This window comes from Falco rusticolus, chromosome 11, assembly GCF_015220075.1.
Source record: "Falco rusticolus isolate bFalRus1 chromosome 11, bFalRus1.pri, whole genome shotgun sequence".
In the NCBI taxonomy this organism is placed as follows: Eukaryota; Metazoa; Chordata; class Aves; order Falconiformes; family Falconidae; genus Falco; species Falco rusticolus.
Genome location: NC_051197.1, coordinates 27,706,207 through 27,722,051, shown reverse-complemented (window position 1 = coordinate 27,722,051; position 15,845 = coordinate 27,706,207). Strand labels below are relative to the sequence as shown.

At 50.5% G+C, this 15,845-nt stretch overlaps 1 protein-coding gene across 3 annotated transcripts in view; it reads left to right on the top strand.

Annotated features, from left to right (window-relative positions):
* Nucleotides 1-2,166: 2,166 nt before the first annotated feature.
* Nucleotides 2,167-15,845, top strand: part of PBX1 (PBX homeobox 1) — a 135,594-nt gene continuing 121,915 nt past the window's right edge. For all 3 annotated transcript variants that reach the window (XM_037404081.1, XM_037404084.1, XM_037404083.1), the window contains exons 1-2: nucleotides 2,167-3,091; nucleotides 5,658-5,731. In XM_037404081.1, the coding sequence (XP_037259978.1) occupies nucleotides 2,901-3,091; nucleotides 5,658-5,731 (265 nt within the window). In that variant the 5' untranslated portion in view covers nucleotides 2,167-2,900. The remainder of the gene's footprint in view (nucleotides 3,092-5,657; nucleotides 5,732-15,845) is intronic.

The window sequence follows — 15,845 nt, the reverse complement described above, 5'->3', positions numbered from 1 at the left end:
GATGCTTCCCTCAGAGCGGCTCGGGTCGCTCTGCCCCTCTCCCCATGAGATGCCATGGGGCTGCCTGGGGTCACTGACCCCGCGGACAACCCGCCTCACCCCACGCGTGCCTCGTACCCAACACGTGCCGGCTTCCCGAAGGATCTTCTGGCTCCAGCTCTCTTGTGTCTACCTGATGGGCTGAGGCACCGTGTTGTGACTTGGGGGAAGGATCTGGAATGCGGGAGTCTGCAGGGTCAGTCTCATGGTCCCCAGTGTCCCTGTCTGTCCCCCCCGGTGGCCACTGCTCCCTTTTCTGCTGTGCACGTTCAGCTCTGCGGTGCTGCCTCTCCTCAGAGCTGCTCAAAATCAAACCTGAAAGACCCTGGAGTGACCTCTGGGGATGTGAGAGTCCCTGCCAGAGTTTGAAAGAGCATATGTCTAGACTTGGTGTACGAGCAAGCAAGTGAAGGGATGACTAAGTGTCTGAAAGTTTGGACCTTTGGAGAGGAGTCCCTTGGCCCTTTGTTTCTTGGATAAAGTTTCGCTTCCTGTGGAGCTGTGGAGATAAAGGGTATTTTTTCTCCCTTTTTTTTTTTTCCTTCTTTTCAAAACAGTAAAAAATATATAGATACGTCTTGGGCGAGAAAGCAGAAACCTTTGAAAAATTTTGGCAAATCAAGAAACACAAAGAATGTGTTGAGTGAAACATTTCATAGCGACAAAAATCAAAACATCTCACTTCGCCTTCAACCACTTTAAAACATTTTAATGGTTCGAAAGGAAATTTCAAAACGAAAAGTCATGTGTTGCTTAAAACACTGGAAAGTGTTTCATTAAAAAGGAAGAGTGGAAGCAAAACAGTTGCCTTCTATATTTTCTTTTCTTTCCAATCAACCTGATGGCTCTTTCCCCAGTCTCAGCTGAGGTCAGGAACCAGGACTGGTCTTCCCTTGTGTTATGAGGGGCCTGGAGCCGGCAACCCTCAGACCTGAGAAGGGGACAATCTGAGGAAATAACCTCCCATGCAAGAAATCCTTGTATCACCATAACAATGTATTCATTTTTTAATATAAATTTGCAGGCAAGCCTGGCCCCAGGGCCATCCCTGCTTATCAGCTTCGTGCCTACAAGGTCCTTTTGGGCCACAGGACAGTCTCAGATCCTGGGGAACGCAGAGGGTGCTGTGACACGTGGGCTGGCATGGCAGTCGTGGTGGCCTTGGAGCCTCTGCTGGCTTCCCCTGCCCCGCTCAGGCAGGTGTGGGGCCATCAGGTGTGGGACGTGGCACAGCCGGCCTGCACCACTCCGTGGGGAGGCCCTGCGTGGGCCGGGGGAGAGGAAAGTGAGATAGGGCACAAGGACAGCGACGGCTGAGGTGAGTGGAGGGAACTCCCTGGGGGATACAGCGGAGAGGAAGCCCTGCTGCCACCCGGGGCGTGGGGCTGATGTGGGGACTGCATGAGGAGCCAGAGCCAGGTGGCCGGCGGCGGCACAGGGGCAGCCTGAGAGGCGTAGGGGGGCTGTGGGGAGCAGGGAGGGCTGGCCGCGGGGAGGCTGAGGGGAGATGGGGTACAGCAGGGCTGAGGGAAGGCCGGCGGGAGGCAGGCTGAGGAGAGCTGGGTGGGAGCCCAGGAGGGAGGCTGAGAACCTGAGAGCTGGCGGGGGGAGCTGAGGAGGGCCTGAGGGGGCACTGGGGAGCGCTGGGGCGGAGGCACTGAGGAGAGCTGGGGTGTGTGAGGGGGCGCTGAGGAGAGCTGGGGGGGGCTAAGGAGGAGCTGGCGGGTGTCGCTGAGGTGAGCCTGAGGGGCGGCGGGAAGGCTGAGGGGCACAGCACTGAAGGGAGGCGGGCCGGGGCCGACGACAGACCCGCCGAGCGGCGCATGGCGGCCGCTTGAGACGGGTTGCGAGGGGCCTGCAGGCCATGCCCGGACAGGCCATCGCGCCGCACCCACCCCTGTCCCCGCCGCCGGCGGCCGAGGCCGCTTTAAGGCGCGGGCGGGGCGCGGCCCCCGGCCCACCTCTGAACCCGGAGATTGACGGGCGGCCGCGGCGGAGGCGGGGCGGCCCGGGGGGGCCGGTCTTCCCGCCGCCGCCGCCAATGGGGCCGGGGGGGCGGGGAGGCGCCGCTGCCCCTTCCTCCCCCCGCCCCCCGGGCTCCTCCGTGCCAGTTTGAGGAGTCCGGAGCCGAACAAAAGCAGGCGGCGAGGGCCGGGAGCGGTGCGCGCAGGCCCGGCAGAGGGGGGGCCCCGCTGCCGGCCGCAAAGCGGAGCGGGCTGCCAGCCAGCCCCGAGCCCGGCCCGAGGGTGGGGGAAAGTTTGAAGCCCTCCCCCGGAGCGCGGGGGCTCCGCCGCTCTCCAGCCCCGGCAGCCCCGGCGCTGCCATCGCGGGCGGCCGCCCCGCTCCGCCCCGCCGCGGCCGTTGCCGCCGCCGCCGCCGCCTTCTCCCCGGGCGCAGCCCCTGCCCCCGCCGGCCGGCCCGCTGCCTCCCCGGGCGCGGGGCTGCGCTGCCCTGCTTTTGGAGTCGCCGCCGTTTCCCCTCCCTTCCCCGGAACCCCCCCTTCTCCCTCCCTCCTCCTTCCCTCCCTCCTCCCTCCTCCTCCTTCTCCTCCTCCAGCAGCCAAAGGGATTTTTCCCCCCTTTCTTTCCCCTCTCCTCTCTCTTTTTTTTCTCCCTCATTTTTTCCCTCCTCCTCCTCCTCTTCCTCTCCGCCGCGGAGCCGGGCGCCAGCGTGAAGGATAAATAAAAAGCGAAGAGGAAGAGGCTGGGGAGGAGGAGGAGGAGGAGGAGGGGGGGGGGAAGGAAAGAAGAAGAAGAAAGCGAGCAAGAAAAGAAAGCGAGGAGCCAGGCGGCCAGCCCAGCCGCGCCGCTCCCGGCAGCCAGGGCAGGAGGCGGCGGCGGAGCGGGGGCCGGCGGCCGGCGATGGATGACCAGCCGCGGCTGATGCACACGCACAGCGGGGTGGGGATGCCGGGGCACCCGGGCCTGTCCCAGCACATGCAGGATGGACCAGGCGGGGCGGAGGGGGAGGCAGGCAGGAAGCAGGACATCGGAGACATCTTACAGCAGATCATGACCATCACGGACCAGAGTTTGGACGAGGCGCAGGCCAGGTGAGAGCGGCGGCCCGGCCCGGCGGGGGCAGGTGCCGGGAAGTTTCCCCCGCGCACGGCCCGGCCTTTGTTGTCCGGCGGGGGCAGCGCCCGGCGCGGGGGGACGGGGGGTCCCTGCTGCCGGGACGTGGCGGGGCGGGAAAAAAAGGGCACAGATTATCCCCCCACCCCCTTCCCAACTTGATGGTGGTTCCTGGGGGTCGCAGCCCACCCCCCCACCCCCCCCAGCTCCTTCCCCACGGGGGGTCCCGAAGTGGGGCTCGGCTGGGCAGCGGCCCGGGGTCCTCAGCCGTTTTGGGGTGGGGGTGGATTCCGGAGGGAGGCGGGTGTTGCAGCAGGGCTCTGCGTTGGGCGCCTCCGAAAGAGGCACAAAGTACTGCTCCATATTATTTATTTTTTGTTGTTAGGGGCGTTAATAATGTTCTTTTTTAGGGCCCTGTAGTGGTGTTATTTTTCAGGCCGTGTTTTTGCCCTTGGAGGATGCACATAGAAGCTTCCCTTCAATTTTTTTTTTCTTGTTAATGGCAGAGGTATTTAAAAAACAAAAAACACCGCTGTAAAAGCCGGTAACCGAATTGTCCCCGGCTTCAGGGAGTGCAAACCTAAATACGTACCTTCAAGGCGCTAGCAAAAGTTAAGAGAGGGAGGAAAAAATAACAAATCCCCAAATCGAAGGCATAGTTGAAGGAATAAAACAAACAAGCAAAATAAAGTTGCCCTGAATTGGCTGGGGTACACTTGAAATTTCTTTTGGGCTGCAGAGCTGCTAGGTACGGTGTCCTTCCCCCTGGCATTCATGCCCCGAGCTGGAGCAGATTGCTAGAATACATTGTTCCTGGAAAAACGCATCGCACGGCCCCACAACTCTTTTAGGAAGAACTTCCAGAAGGATAAAAGTAGCCCCCAAACCTCAGCTTACATCCTCACCGCCTCCCCAGCTTGTATAAAGCTCTTGCTTACTGAAAAGCCTCGTTGCTGGGCTGATCTTACTAATTTTCTTACGTTCTTGCAGGGGCAGAGTAGCTGTTAGGAGGAGGAGGAAATCAGGCACTTTCTCCCCGGCCAGACCCGGGGCAGTGAAGGGATCTTCCTTCGGAAAGTTGCAGGAATTTTGTGTGTTCCTGCCTGCATAATTTAGTATAGTTAATCAAATCAACAAAGCCAAAGCAGAACAGAGGTGGGAGAAGGCTTTATGGGTTTGCCTTGCTGGACTATTTCAGCTGCTTCCTCACAGTACTTTTTAAATATATTTTTTATTACTGTTTTTAATGCTGAGCTGCCAAACACACCGTATTTATCAGTGATGTTTGGTTTTGCATTTCTTCCATCCATCCTACTGTTGTTTTGCTGCCTCTTTTCTTTTTTTTTTTTTTTTAAATGAAGTTTTGGGAAGATGCAAAGTGCCAATATTATTAGTAAGGGGGCTCCTCCAGCATATGTACGTGATTTGTGTATACCCAAATGTCTGCACCCATCTGGGTGTGCTGATAAGGGGACGCTGTGGTTCTGCAAGGGTATATACCTTTGAGAGACTTCATCAGATATATAAATCTTTTTAACATGTTGTGGGTGGTGTGGGGTAAGTAGTGTGAATGTTTGCCAGATGTTCACATCGTCTTTCGTGTGTAATTTCGGTTGGTAAACAGAAATCCTGTAACAGGCGCCTGATAGCAACAGCCCTTTATACAACTAAACCCTTGGCTAAATGATTGTGTGGCTTAAGAGAAAAAGATAAAATCAGTTTCTTTGCCTCAGTGGGCACACGGTGGGTTTTTAAAACCAGCCGATTAAAACTACCCCCACTCCCCTGCCCCCAAACTCTTTCCTCAGAACCCACAGAGAACGGTCAGCTCTGAAATAACAGCAGCCAAAAAGCAAGGCGTTGAATAGCATGCCCTCCCCTTCCCAGAAGCAGCTGGCTGTGTTTTTAAATGTGTTTACTGTCCCAATTGTAAAGAATTAAATTGTAACACCTGTGAATAAGCTGGATGTAAGTAGTGTGGAGGCAGGGAAATGGGTTTCTCTTGCCATACATGCATGCGTATCTCCGCACTCAAAGTTGGGCGACGAAATTCTCCGAATTGACAGCTCTTAAGCAGAGGATTTTTCCACCGCTGGGGCAAGGGGGGGGGGTTTTAATTCCCTTCTACCTTGCAGGGTGAGCCTAATAAAGCACATGGCTAGCTTTAATATCGGAGGTGGGGGATGGCAAGAGCCCAGTGCTTGCTCTGTATTGAGTAAGACAGTTGAACCAAGCTTGGCTCCCAAAAGCTGCTGGTGTCAGCTTGGTGCATCGCTGGGCTTGCACTGGCGGTGGGAGACGCTCGGTGGCAAAGGTGATTTTCAAGCCATTCCTAAATTGGTATAATTCATCTCCTCTGCCTTAGATAGGTGGCTGTTTGCAGCACTGGCGCTCAAGTCATGGCAGAGGTAGTGGTGGGGCTGAGGGGGCTCAAACATGTCCCCTCCACCTCTGGCACGCACATGCCAGCCAGCAAGAATTTGGAAAGTTGTTCTTCATGGTGACATCCTAACCTCACTCGCCCCTCTCTTCTTTTCTCTCCAGGAAACATGCTTTAAACTGCCACAGGATGAAGCCAGCCCTTTTTAATGTCTTGTGTGAAATCAAAGAAAAAACAGGTAGGAAATCAGTGCTGTTGGTTCTGTGTTATTTTTCATTTTGCTCTTTGAGGGTTTTATACCACCAAGTTTGTGGCCCCCTCCCCCCCATAGCAGTATTTAAGTGGGGAGAAATAACTCGCTGGTATTTAATGCTTCTGGCTGTGGACTTGCACGATGCAGTTTGTGTCTGGAAGGGAAAATATTGTGGTTTAATTTCTATTGTATAGCCTCTTTTTATTTATTGCTTTTTCTGGGGACAAGAAAAAGATCAAAACCCTCACAATTTGTCTCTTGCTATAGTTTCTTCTTTAAGACATGGCACTGCTTTTTTTTTTATTATTATTAAATAAAATCTGAGTACAGAGTAGCGGGGGAAAAGACCCGACAAAATAAAATTGTGCAGTCAGATTGCTGTTACTGTTCAGGTAAACGTAAAGGTTTCTTAGTTGTGTGTTTTTTTTTTTTTTTTTAAAAAAAGGGTTAAAATGCTCTTGTCTGCCAGTCATCCTGGCTAGCTCATGTAAGAGGGAGTTGTCAGTTGCCTTTAGTGAAAGCAATATATTAGATTGTTAGTTACTTTAGGGTACTGTTGTTTTATGGCATGGGGTGTTCTCAGGCTTCTAAAGAAGCTAATGGCATGAGAGCGTTGGTTCTGCCGTTTCCCACTTTCCAGACCTCCTACCATGTACTAACACACTTATAACACATCCCAGGGGGGCATTTAAATTTTAAAAGCAACAATTAAAAAATAGCAGTCATCAATCAAGGGTGATCTTAAACAACAGATGCTCAGGGAAGGGCATTTAACAACATGCACCACTTCTTTATGTATTTGTCAGAATCTCTTATTTTTAATTAAAAAAATGGGAGGAATGATGGAAATTTGGTGGGGCGGGGGTGTGTGTGTGTTCATCTCTGCTGTTGGTTTTCTGAGCCGACCAGAGTTGATCGGCGGGTTTTTCCATGCCGATCTAGCTGCCTTGTTTCAGCTTGCTGTGAAGTACTTGACTTCTTTCCCCCCCCTTCCTTTTACAACAAGGACTGTAACAGTCAGTAATTCATATCTGAGCCATATAAGCAAGGGCATGACATGAATGAAAGTGACAATAAATATGATTGCACACCTAGCTGATATACATTGATAGTTACACATAAAAGAGGAACAGCTTTCAGGAGCCTGAATCGCAAGTCTTATTTTTTTTCTTTCTTAAATATATATATAAAACCTCCTAGCGTGAGCAGCTGATTGAAAATACAATTACTTGACTCTTGCAATATATATAAGATGACTAAGGGGGACCTTTTGTTAAACGTTGTTTGTGCAGAGTGTAGCCCAGACAAAGCTCCTACTGATGGCATTCGGCTCTCCGAAGTCCTTACGGCTGCATGGCTGGGTCTGACCTTTCCGAGGAGTCCTTTCTTATGGAGTTCCCATAATATTAAGCTAGTAGGTTCGGTATGGGAACCTCTGTACAGTTCATATGATGTAACGTGAGGGAGTCTGCCTGGAGGTGAATTTTATGGGTTTTATAGCGTTCCCCTGTGTGCCACCCTAAAAAAAAGAGACACGGAGTTCTTTTCTCTCTTCCCTCTTCTTTTGTGTTGCGTGAGCCAAAGAAAATGTTTGTCTGCCTTTTCTCCACATGTATTTGATGCTCCGTATGCTGCCTGTGCAGGGGTACTTTTTGGCAGGGTGACTGATGAATCCCACCTCAGCTTTTCTATTAATGCAGTCGCAAAGTTAGGGGACAGACTGGGAATCTGCTAGGACCAAACCTGATGGGAAATCCAGGTGACCTCAGGGATGCTCTGGGGTCCTGGTGAGCTGCGGAGGGTTGGGGAGCTGTACGTATCCCACAGTGGCTGGGTAGGATAATTGCTGGCTGCTGAGGAAAATCGAGAGGTGGTATAGGGCAAAGTGTGCTGCTGGAAATAAAGGATATTCAGGTGTGAACTGGGGTTGTCTTACACTTTTTTTTTACTTTTATTTTTTGCTGTTGTGCCTGGGTTACTTGGCCATGGAGGAGTTGTGTAGAGGTATCTGAAGAGGTTGAACTGAGATGACTTTTGGAGCATTGTTTATCTGCCCTTAATATATTTATGGTGAATTCTTTTACTTTGTAAATTCAAAGACCTCCTCCCCTCTCCCCCATCTGGGTCCCCAAAAGTCAGGGTTTGTAAAGAAGCAAGCAGCCAGATGGTTTGGTTTTGATTGTTTTTTTTTTTTAATTATTGCTTTGTGGGCCCAATGCTAGGAGGAAGTTAGTCTTGTTTTTTTCTGGGGCTGAGGGTACTGCCTGCTTCTGTTTGCTCGCTCCTTCCTTGTGGGCAGCGACGTGAAAGTTGAGCCAGCTTCTCTCTTCCCACTTTCCATTTTGCTTCCCAGATTTTTGCATGTGTCGTGTTTGAAATCCTGGTGATTGTTTGTGGTCACTGGTGGGTGTTTGAAAGTGCGTGCGTACATCTTCCCCCCGGCGTTATGATGTGCAGAAATGTGCGTTCAGTTACCCCGCTGCCTGATTTAAGTGACTCCAGAGCCTTACGGAGACTTTACCACAGTCTCTCGCAACATTATGGCTAATATTTCATAGCGTTAACGTTGTCTTGAGCAAACCCAAAGTGTCCATAAAGTTTTTAGACAAAGAGGTCGTCTGTATTGGCTGAAGAGTTGCCTTTTGCGTTTGGGCTCTTCAGTTCTTTTAAAGCATTTATAAATACTTTAAGAAAAAAAAAATTACCAACAACCAACAAAACCTGGAAGAAAGCTCAGTGGGTTGTCTTTTGTCTGTGGCATGGAGATTGTTGCTTTTGGGGTGATGACTGTTTAAAAGTAACAAAAGTTGAGAGGTTTGCTCTGAGTGGGAGCATGTGAGGGGAGTGTGTGGAAATTGCCGCTGAAATATGTGTATAAGTTGTCGGCGTTCATTTGGTGTGTTTTCACTTGCTGTTGGTCGCTTTGTTGCGAAGGAAGGGGCAGGACTGCCTTCAAATGGCTGGCTGGCTTTTTGGAATAATAATTATGGAAATGGGAGGCATTGTTGTCCTAAATACAATTGATTCCTCTGTCAATAGGGATTGAAATCGGAAATTGTATTGCTGATTTATAAAAAGTTTGAAGGCAGGGGTAGGGACTCTGTCTTTACGGCCTCCCCCCTCTCTTGTGTTTTTTTCCTCTTTTTGGTATGTTGTGTTTTTTTTTTTTTAAGCTGTTCTCTGCATGAGCTGAATAGCTAAGCAGAAGAATCAGGCAAGGCGTACGCAGACGTGGGGTCCTTGGATGGCAAACTGGAAAATATCTGCTGTCAAAATGCAGCAGCATCTATTTCAGCTATGAGCCTTTCCCAACTCCCATCTCGTTCGGCAGGGACCGGTGGGGAGAGGCTGAGCGCAGGATATATGACCATTTAATCTGATTCCTCCTCCTTAAGAGCTTTTCCCATCGTTTCACTTTCTCTGCTCTTTTGGGGGAGGTGAGGGCATCAGGCAAATTCTAGTTCTTAAAAAGACCCTGACTTTGTATTTCAAATCCCCTGATTTTATTTTTTTTTCCTTAACCCCCCTCACCCTTCTGTGTTGAAAGAATTTTAAGTTTAAAAGAAAAATGTACATGCCACCAACGGGGGGAATTTACGAAGTGGAATATTTATAGACAGCACTGATTAGCTGTGCAATTGTTGTTGAATAATGGGTTTGTGTGTGTGGTTTTTTTTTTAATTTTAGAACATAATAGCTATATAAGGTGCCTCTTAGCTACCTTTCCCTGTGCATTATCTTCACCAAACTTAACTCAAATCAGATCTTTGAAGGAGGTGGGATTTTTTCCCCCCCTTCTTTTCTTCCTTAACACCCCTTTGTTCTCTCCAGCTCTGTGTTCAATTAACACCCCCATTGCAGAACTGTAGTCTTTTTTTTTTTTTTAATGTCTGTTACTGTATTTCACTTCTGACACCTCCCTTATTATTCTTGCCTGCTATTTCTCTTTCATATAGCAATTACGATACGGGGTTTCTTTCTTTCTCCCTCCCTTCTCTCCCCCTGCTCCCAACTAAAGCCCCACCAAGAGCAGCATGGGGAGAAGAGAGGCAGCTGCAGTGCGTGCAGTGGTAGTGTTTTTGGGATATGGGGCAGAGCTGGAAGTGGGGTATGCTGTCAAGCCCAAGGCCCCTCGGATGGAGTTTTTCTCAGGGCTGAATGGGGCAGCTTGCTTTCCTCCCTCCCTCTCCCCGCCCCCCCCCCCCCAGTTTTCAGACCCTGCCTGCCTTGTTATCCTGCATTTCCACTGAGGTTTCTCAAGGTGCAGGGGAGAGTTAAAACATCCCGCTTTGAATTGCAGTGTAATTCTTGCACCTAAGAGGAGGCTTCATTCTGCTTCTGCAAAAGCTCATAATGAAAGTGCTGGTGCTCCAGCCCCAGAGCATCTGGGTCCCTGCTCTGCTCTTGGTGGGTCCACCCTTCACCCGGCTGCTCTCCCTCCGGCCCATCAAAGGGGAGGAAGCCTTTGCTTTGATATTTATTATTAATATTTTTTTTCTCCTCCAGTTGAGAGGCTTTGAAGGCAAAAGTGATGGTTCTCTCTCCCAGCTGGGCAGGCTGTCTGTAGGGGCATGGTCTGTGGGGTCCGTAGTGCCGCTGCCCTGGTGGGAAGTGAAACATTTTGGGAGAGGAGAGGGCTTCCTGCCGGCCAGCACTGCCCGAGGAAGCCTCTTGGCAGCTCACAAATTGCTTCCAGAAACCTGATGTCTTCAAGAGAAAGGAGGGAAGGGAACATGCAACATGCTGGAAGATGGGGATGGTTTGGGAGGGAAAGCAGCCTCTGGGAGACCTTGGCTTGGTGGAGGGCTGTATCACTGCAGGAGGAGCGGCCACCTCTGGGGACTGGCTGGGAGGGATGGATACCAGTCACCCTGATGGGAAGGGGGATGTGCCCCAGTAGGGTCCTGGTGGCTGGAATGAGCAGCGTCTTCAAGGTTGGACCTGTGTCACTGCAGCGAGTTCTTTTTCTGGGCTTTCCTCTTCCAGCATGATGTTGTCCATCTGGGATACGCTTGGGATGGGTAGCTTTGGAGGAGCATGCTTGCAGGGAGATTTCTCTTTTTTTCCCTTTTAATTTTATATTTTCTTCCTCTCCCCTGGTAGCATGTGGTTGGAGCTCTTTGAACGGAGCAGGCTTAATTAGTTTAATCAAAATTGGCCTCCTGCAATCCTCCAGGGAAGGAGGTGGGAAGCACGGGGCGGCCAGCGGGCTCTTCCTCCCACCTCCTCCCCCTCAGCCCTGCCGGCAAAGCAGAGAAACCAGGCCCAGCTCTGGCACAGCCTCACCGCTCCTGAGGGACTCGCTACAATTCAGGAGTACAGGAAGAAACCTGTTTGGTTTTGTTTCCAGGCTTGTTTTTTTTGTGGGTGCCTGATGTCGAGCAAACTTTGCTGTGATTGCAGCAGACTGGGAAGATGCTCTCGGAGGGTCTTTTGGGTCCTGTTGCTCCCTGCCTCATCTGTTTGCTCCGGGGGGGGTGGATGAGCTTGTCCCTTGGCCCTCAATCCCATGCTCCCCAGTCTCCCAGCCTTTGCTTGCACTAGCCTCCCCAGGTATTGGGTGGCAGTGGCTGTTGGATGCATGTGTCTGGGGAAGGAGGGTGCTGTGAGGGTGCTGTGCCGGCAGCTTGCTCTTCAGATGCTGCCTGCTGACAAGGCGCAGAGGAGAAGGAATCTTTGTGTTCCATTAATGCACGCTGGAAAAATATCTGTTTTAACTAGATGCATACATAAATAACAGCTAACCAGAGCATCCTCTAACATGAACGTTAGGTGTCTTCCGCGCTGCCATGGGTTTCTGCCCAGTCCATCTCCCCTCGCCTCTGCACAGTCTTGGCAGCAGTCAGAGCGGTGTGGGTGAGCTCAGGGAAAGAGATCTTTTTATTGGGTCTTGTAGCTCCAAACGAGAAACTCAGAAGGTCTTTCAGGCCTAAATTTCTCCAGGGGAAAATGGTTCAAGTTCCCTTATTTGAGACCTGCAAAGGGATTTCCCCCTCGGAGCACTGACTGTCTGGGAGCAGGGCTTTTCTAAATGATCTCAAATGCTAGATTTATTCCTTTTAGCAGGCTCGCGCGCTGCGTGCTGGCCCTGGGTTTGAGGGCAGCGGCTGTAAACAAAACGCAGAGAAACTCTGAGACAATTTCATCATGGTTTCCCCCCCCCTCACCCTGATCACAAGGAAATTACTGCATGCAGCAGTTCTTTAGGGTAGTAGGGTGGTGGTTTAAACGTAAATGATTTTGTTTGCAGCAAGACACACCAGGCTATGCTGCTGTTGGTGCTTCTGCTGAATCAGAGCTGGGGATTCTGGCAGGGAAAAGGGAGGAATATTGGATTCCTCCTCTGCCTTTGGTTCAGCACCTCATTCCCCGGTTCCTCCTTTAACCCAGCAGCTGCTGCCTTCTCTGCTAATGAAGCTCTGCAAAGGGTTTCATGGTCTCTTGGAAATCTGTGGTGAAACATTTTACTACTGGGTTTTTTCCCCTTCCTGTGCTTGGAGTTGGGGTGCTTTGGGAGGCAGCAGAGCCCGTCCTATTTGCTTTGTGCACTAGAGGGGTGGTTTGCAGCAGGTGCAAAATGCCAGGTACCCAGTGGGAACAGGGGGTGAGTTTGTGTCTGAAGATGTGATGTTTTCTTTCTACCTTTCTGATTTTTTTTTTTTCATTTATTTATTCAAGTCTTGCATTCTCATGGCAGTTTTCCTATACATACTGTGAGTTTCACCCTCCTGGTAACATGTGCTGTTCTTTGCTTTGTTTTGGGAGTTGCTGTGGGGGAGGTGGGCTGCACAGCCCTGGCTTCCATGGACCCCAGAGCAGGATGGCCTCTGCCAGGCTCCAAGCTTTTGGGCTCAAGCTTTGGGCTTTTCAGTGCCAGGCAGGGAGAAGTGATGCTTCTTTGTGCTGCAAGGATGTGTGCTGTACAGCGCCTAGCACAGGCAGGACTCGGTGCTGGGTTGGGGTTTGGAAGGAGGTAATGTGATTTACAGCAATGGATCTGGTTAATAATCTCCAGCAGCTTCTGTATACTCAGGGGCTGCTTGTATTCCCAGCCAGGTGTTTGCAGACCGGATCAATATGGCCCTATTTGCATGGGGCTGTCCATAATCTAATAAACCAGCCTCAATCTGCATCCTTCGCTTTCCCTAAACATCCATCTAGAGATGATCCCGGTCCAGTTGGACTGGTAAGTGTTCCCTGTGGTGAGAGAAGCTGTTTGTGAACAGTGCCTGGCCCCTGGACTGCCAGCCTAGTGTCATTTGTGGCACCCCAGTGCTGCCAGTGGGTACTGGGTGCCAAGGCTGTACCCTCCAACAGAGCCTGGGCTGTGCAAGCATCCCAGATTTTTGGGTGCACTGGCTGTTTGTAGTTGCTGCATGGTGCTTTGCAGACCATCACCTCCCCAGTATGCTCCAGAGGCATCGATGTCGGGGGTTTTTCCATGAAATCCCTCTTCTTGCCATGTCACCTTTGAGGAGCTTCTGCTGGGAACCCCGTTTGAAACCAATAACGATGGTTTTGCAGGCTGGGCGGTCGGCAGCTTCTGCTGAAAACTCTCTTGGAGGTGTTGCATCCCCTGGCAACTTAAATAGCACAAGGTGGCAGGCAGTATGGGGATAAATTACAGAAAGCTGTGACCTGAGGAGGCTGTGGGCTGAATACATTAAAGCGTGGTGTTGTCAGGCCAGCGGTGGGGCTGGGGAGGGACTTGGGTGATGCTGTTTCCCAGTGTTGGGGGATTGGTTGGGCTGGAAGTATTGGTTTGCAACTGTGTTGCTTAGAAAAAAATATAAAATAAAAAAATCCCTGAAGAATTAAATCTCTTGGCCTTGGGCTTGTGAGCCCTGCACCTGTATTTTTTTTTTTTTTTTTTTAATCTGGAACAGAAAGCCACCTTTACTGGTTCCTTTTCCTGGTGGCTAAGGCGTGGTGGCAGAAGAACCGGCAGCCCGATGGAGGGGACGGCTGCTGGGGGAAGCTGCCTCACCAGGCTGCTGTGCCGGCTGAGGAACGGTGTGCTGTCACTGCTTCTCGGTGTTTTGGGGAGGTCACCAGCACAGATAATAGAAATCCCCTCTGACACCTTGAGCAAGCAGCGTGTTGTCACAGTCCTCTCCCTGCCCAGCCTTTTATTTATAGGAGAAGCCTTACCCAAAATAGGTTTTTTGCTTGTCCTAACCTGATGGGGCTGTTTCTCACCCTCTTTTCCTTTTTTCTTTCTTTCCTTCTTTTTTTTTTTTTTTAAATATACTGATAAATTGAAAACCCTCAGAACAGCCAGTGCTGTGAGGAACCACTCTAATCTAAAATGATAACTTTGCCATTTTACTGCAGCCTTGGTGAAAAACGAGCGGAGCTGCCTGTGCAAGGGGGATCAGCCCGTCTAAATGCTGGTGGCTGGATTTTTGTTTCTCGCCTGAGTGCAAGCCCAGAAACTCAGTTCATCATTTCCATGTCCCATTTTCGGTTTCACAGGCAGCATTTTGCAACGCCACGTTTGGCCCAGCCTGGCTGGCCTGCCTGTCCTTGTTATCAGAAGAGGAAAATCGAGTTTCTCTCCTGGTTGGATAACATTTTCAAATTCCAGAGTGATGTCGATTAGCAGAATTAGCAGTGGCAGGTTAACTGGCAAAAATACTCTTCCAGTTGTGAAGTATTCGTTGCTGGTCGCTGATCCTTTCCCAACTCCAGCGGTCCTGATCCTGGACATGTCGTTGCAGCACAGGGATTTTTCTCTTAATTCAATGCGATTGTTTCCTTTGACATTTGATATTTACAAGGCTGGAGCCAAAATGAAAGTGAATCTGCCTGTAACTCTCCAAATGTGCCTTTCTAATTTCAACATTAATGTTTCAAAACCCAAGCTGCTGGTGGGTGTACCTTTGCTTGTTTACACACATTATTTTTTTTTCTCCTCCCTCCCATCCCCCCCCCCGCAGTGATTTTCTCATGAAACACTAAGAATGGTACAGTAACTGCAGCCTCTGGATGGATCTGCCTCCTGCTTTAAGATTTGAAATTTGGCTTTTGGCTCTTAAGTCTCTTAATTTTAAAAGGTTGCAAGTATTTTAACTTAGTCTTCTTTTTTTGTATGCAAAATTATTATTGCAGTGGCACTATTTTAGTAATTTGCAGTAGTCCTATTGCAGTAATTTGCAGTAATACGATTATTGCAACTCTCTAGTCAAAAGGCATGGTTCACAGGGTAAAAGGAATGAGTTGGAAGGAGTTGCAGCCATCAGCCCTGACTTCATAGCGCAGGATGTGGCCTCCCCTGTATGTTCGGTGAAGCTTGTGCTTTCCAGAAGGATTCTTGGTCTTATGTAGGAAAGTTGGAGGCAGTGGGGCATGCTCCACCACAGCTGGCGAAGGTGGTGTTTTGAAGGGTTTATGACCCTTGTTTTGCAAGGGGTCACCTATTTATTTCTGATAGGAATTTGTGAAGCTTCTGGCTGCTGCGTTATGCTGTGCGTGTGCCTGCTGAGAGTGAGTGTGCCTGCCGCGGCCCTGCTCCCGGTGCAGTTGTGTGGCTTTGGGGAGCAGGTGGCAGGAATGGTGTTTTCGGTGAATGTATTATTACCCTGAAAGGTCCTGGCTGTTAGATCTGCTCAGCAGATGTGAGTGTTGATCGGTATTGGTGGTGGGGAGTTGCAATATACTTTGCTAATGGAGAAAAACCTGAAGAACAATTCCCTGATTTACGCTTTCGGCGATGTGAAATGAAGCGGTCTGAAGCGCTTTGCTCAGCAAGCTCTTAGCAGACCGCTTCTTCATCCCTCGTTCATGCAGATTTTTCCGAAGAGGCTCTTTCTCAGCTCTGTTGCTGGGTGAGCAGAGACAGCTGGGGGGCACGGACCCCTTAAATGCATCCGGATGCAGAAAGCGTTGAGCATGGGAGCAGGGAGCGAGCAGCACCCGCTATAGCTCGCTCCAAAGCCCCGGTGCAATTCTGTCCCCATGTGGCTGAAAAGGTCATTTAGCGCAATAGCAAACATTTAATTTATTTTTTTGTGTGTGTGCTCCCTTAAATAGTCAAATTAGCATCCTTCCTCTGCTACAGGAGCTTCTGGAGGGGGCGTCCTGAGAAGGATTATCAGTA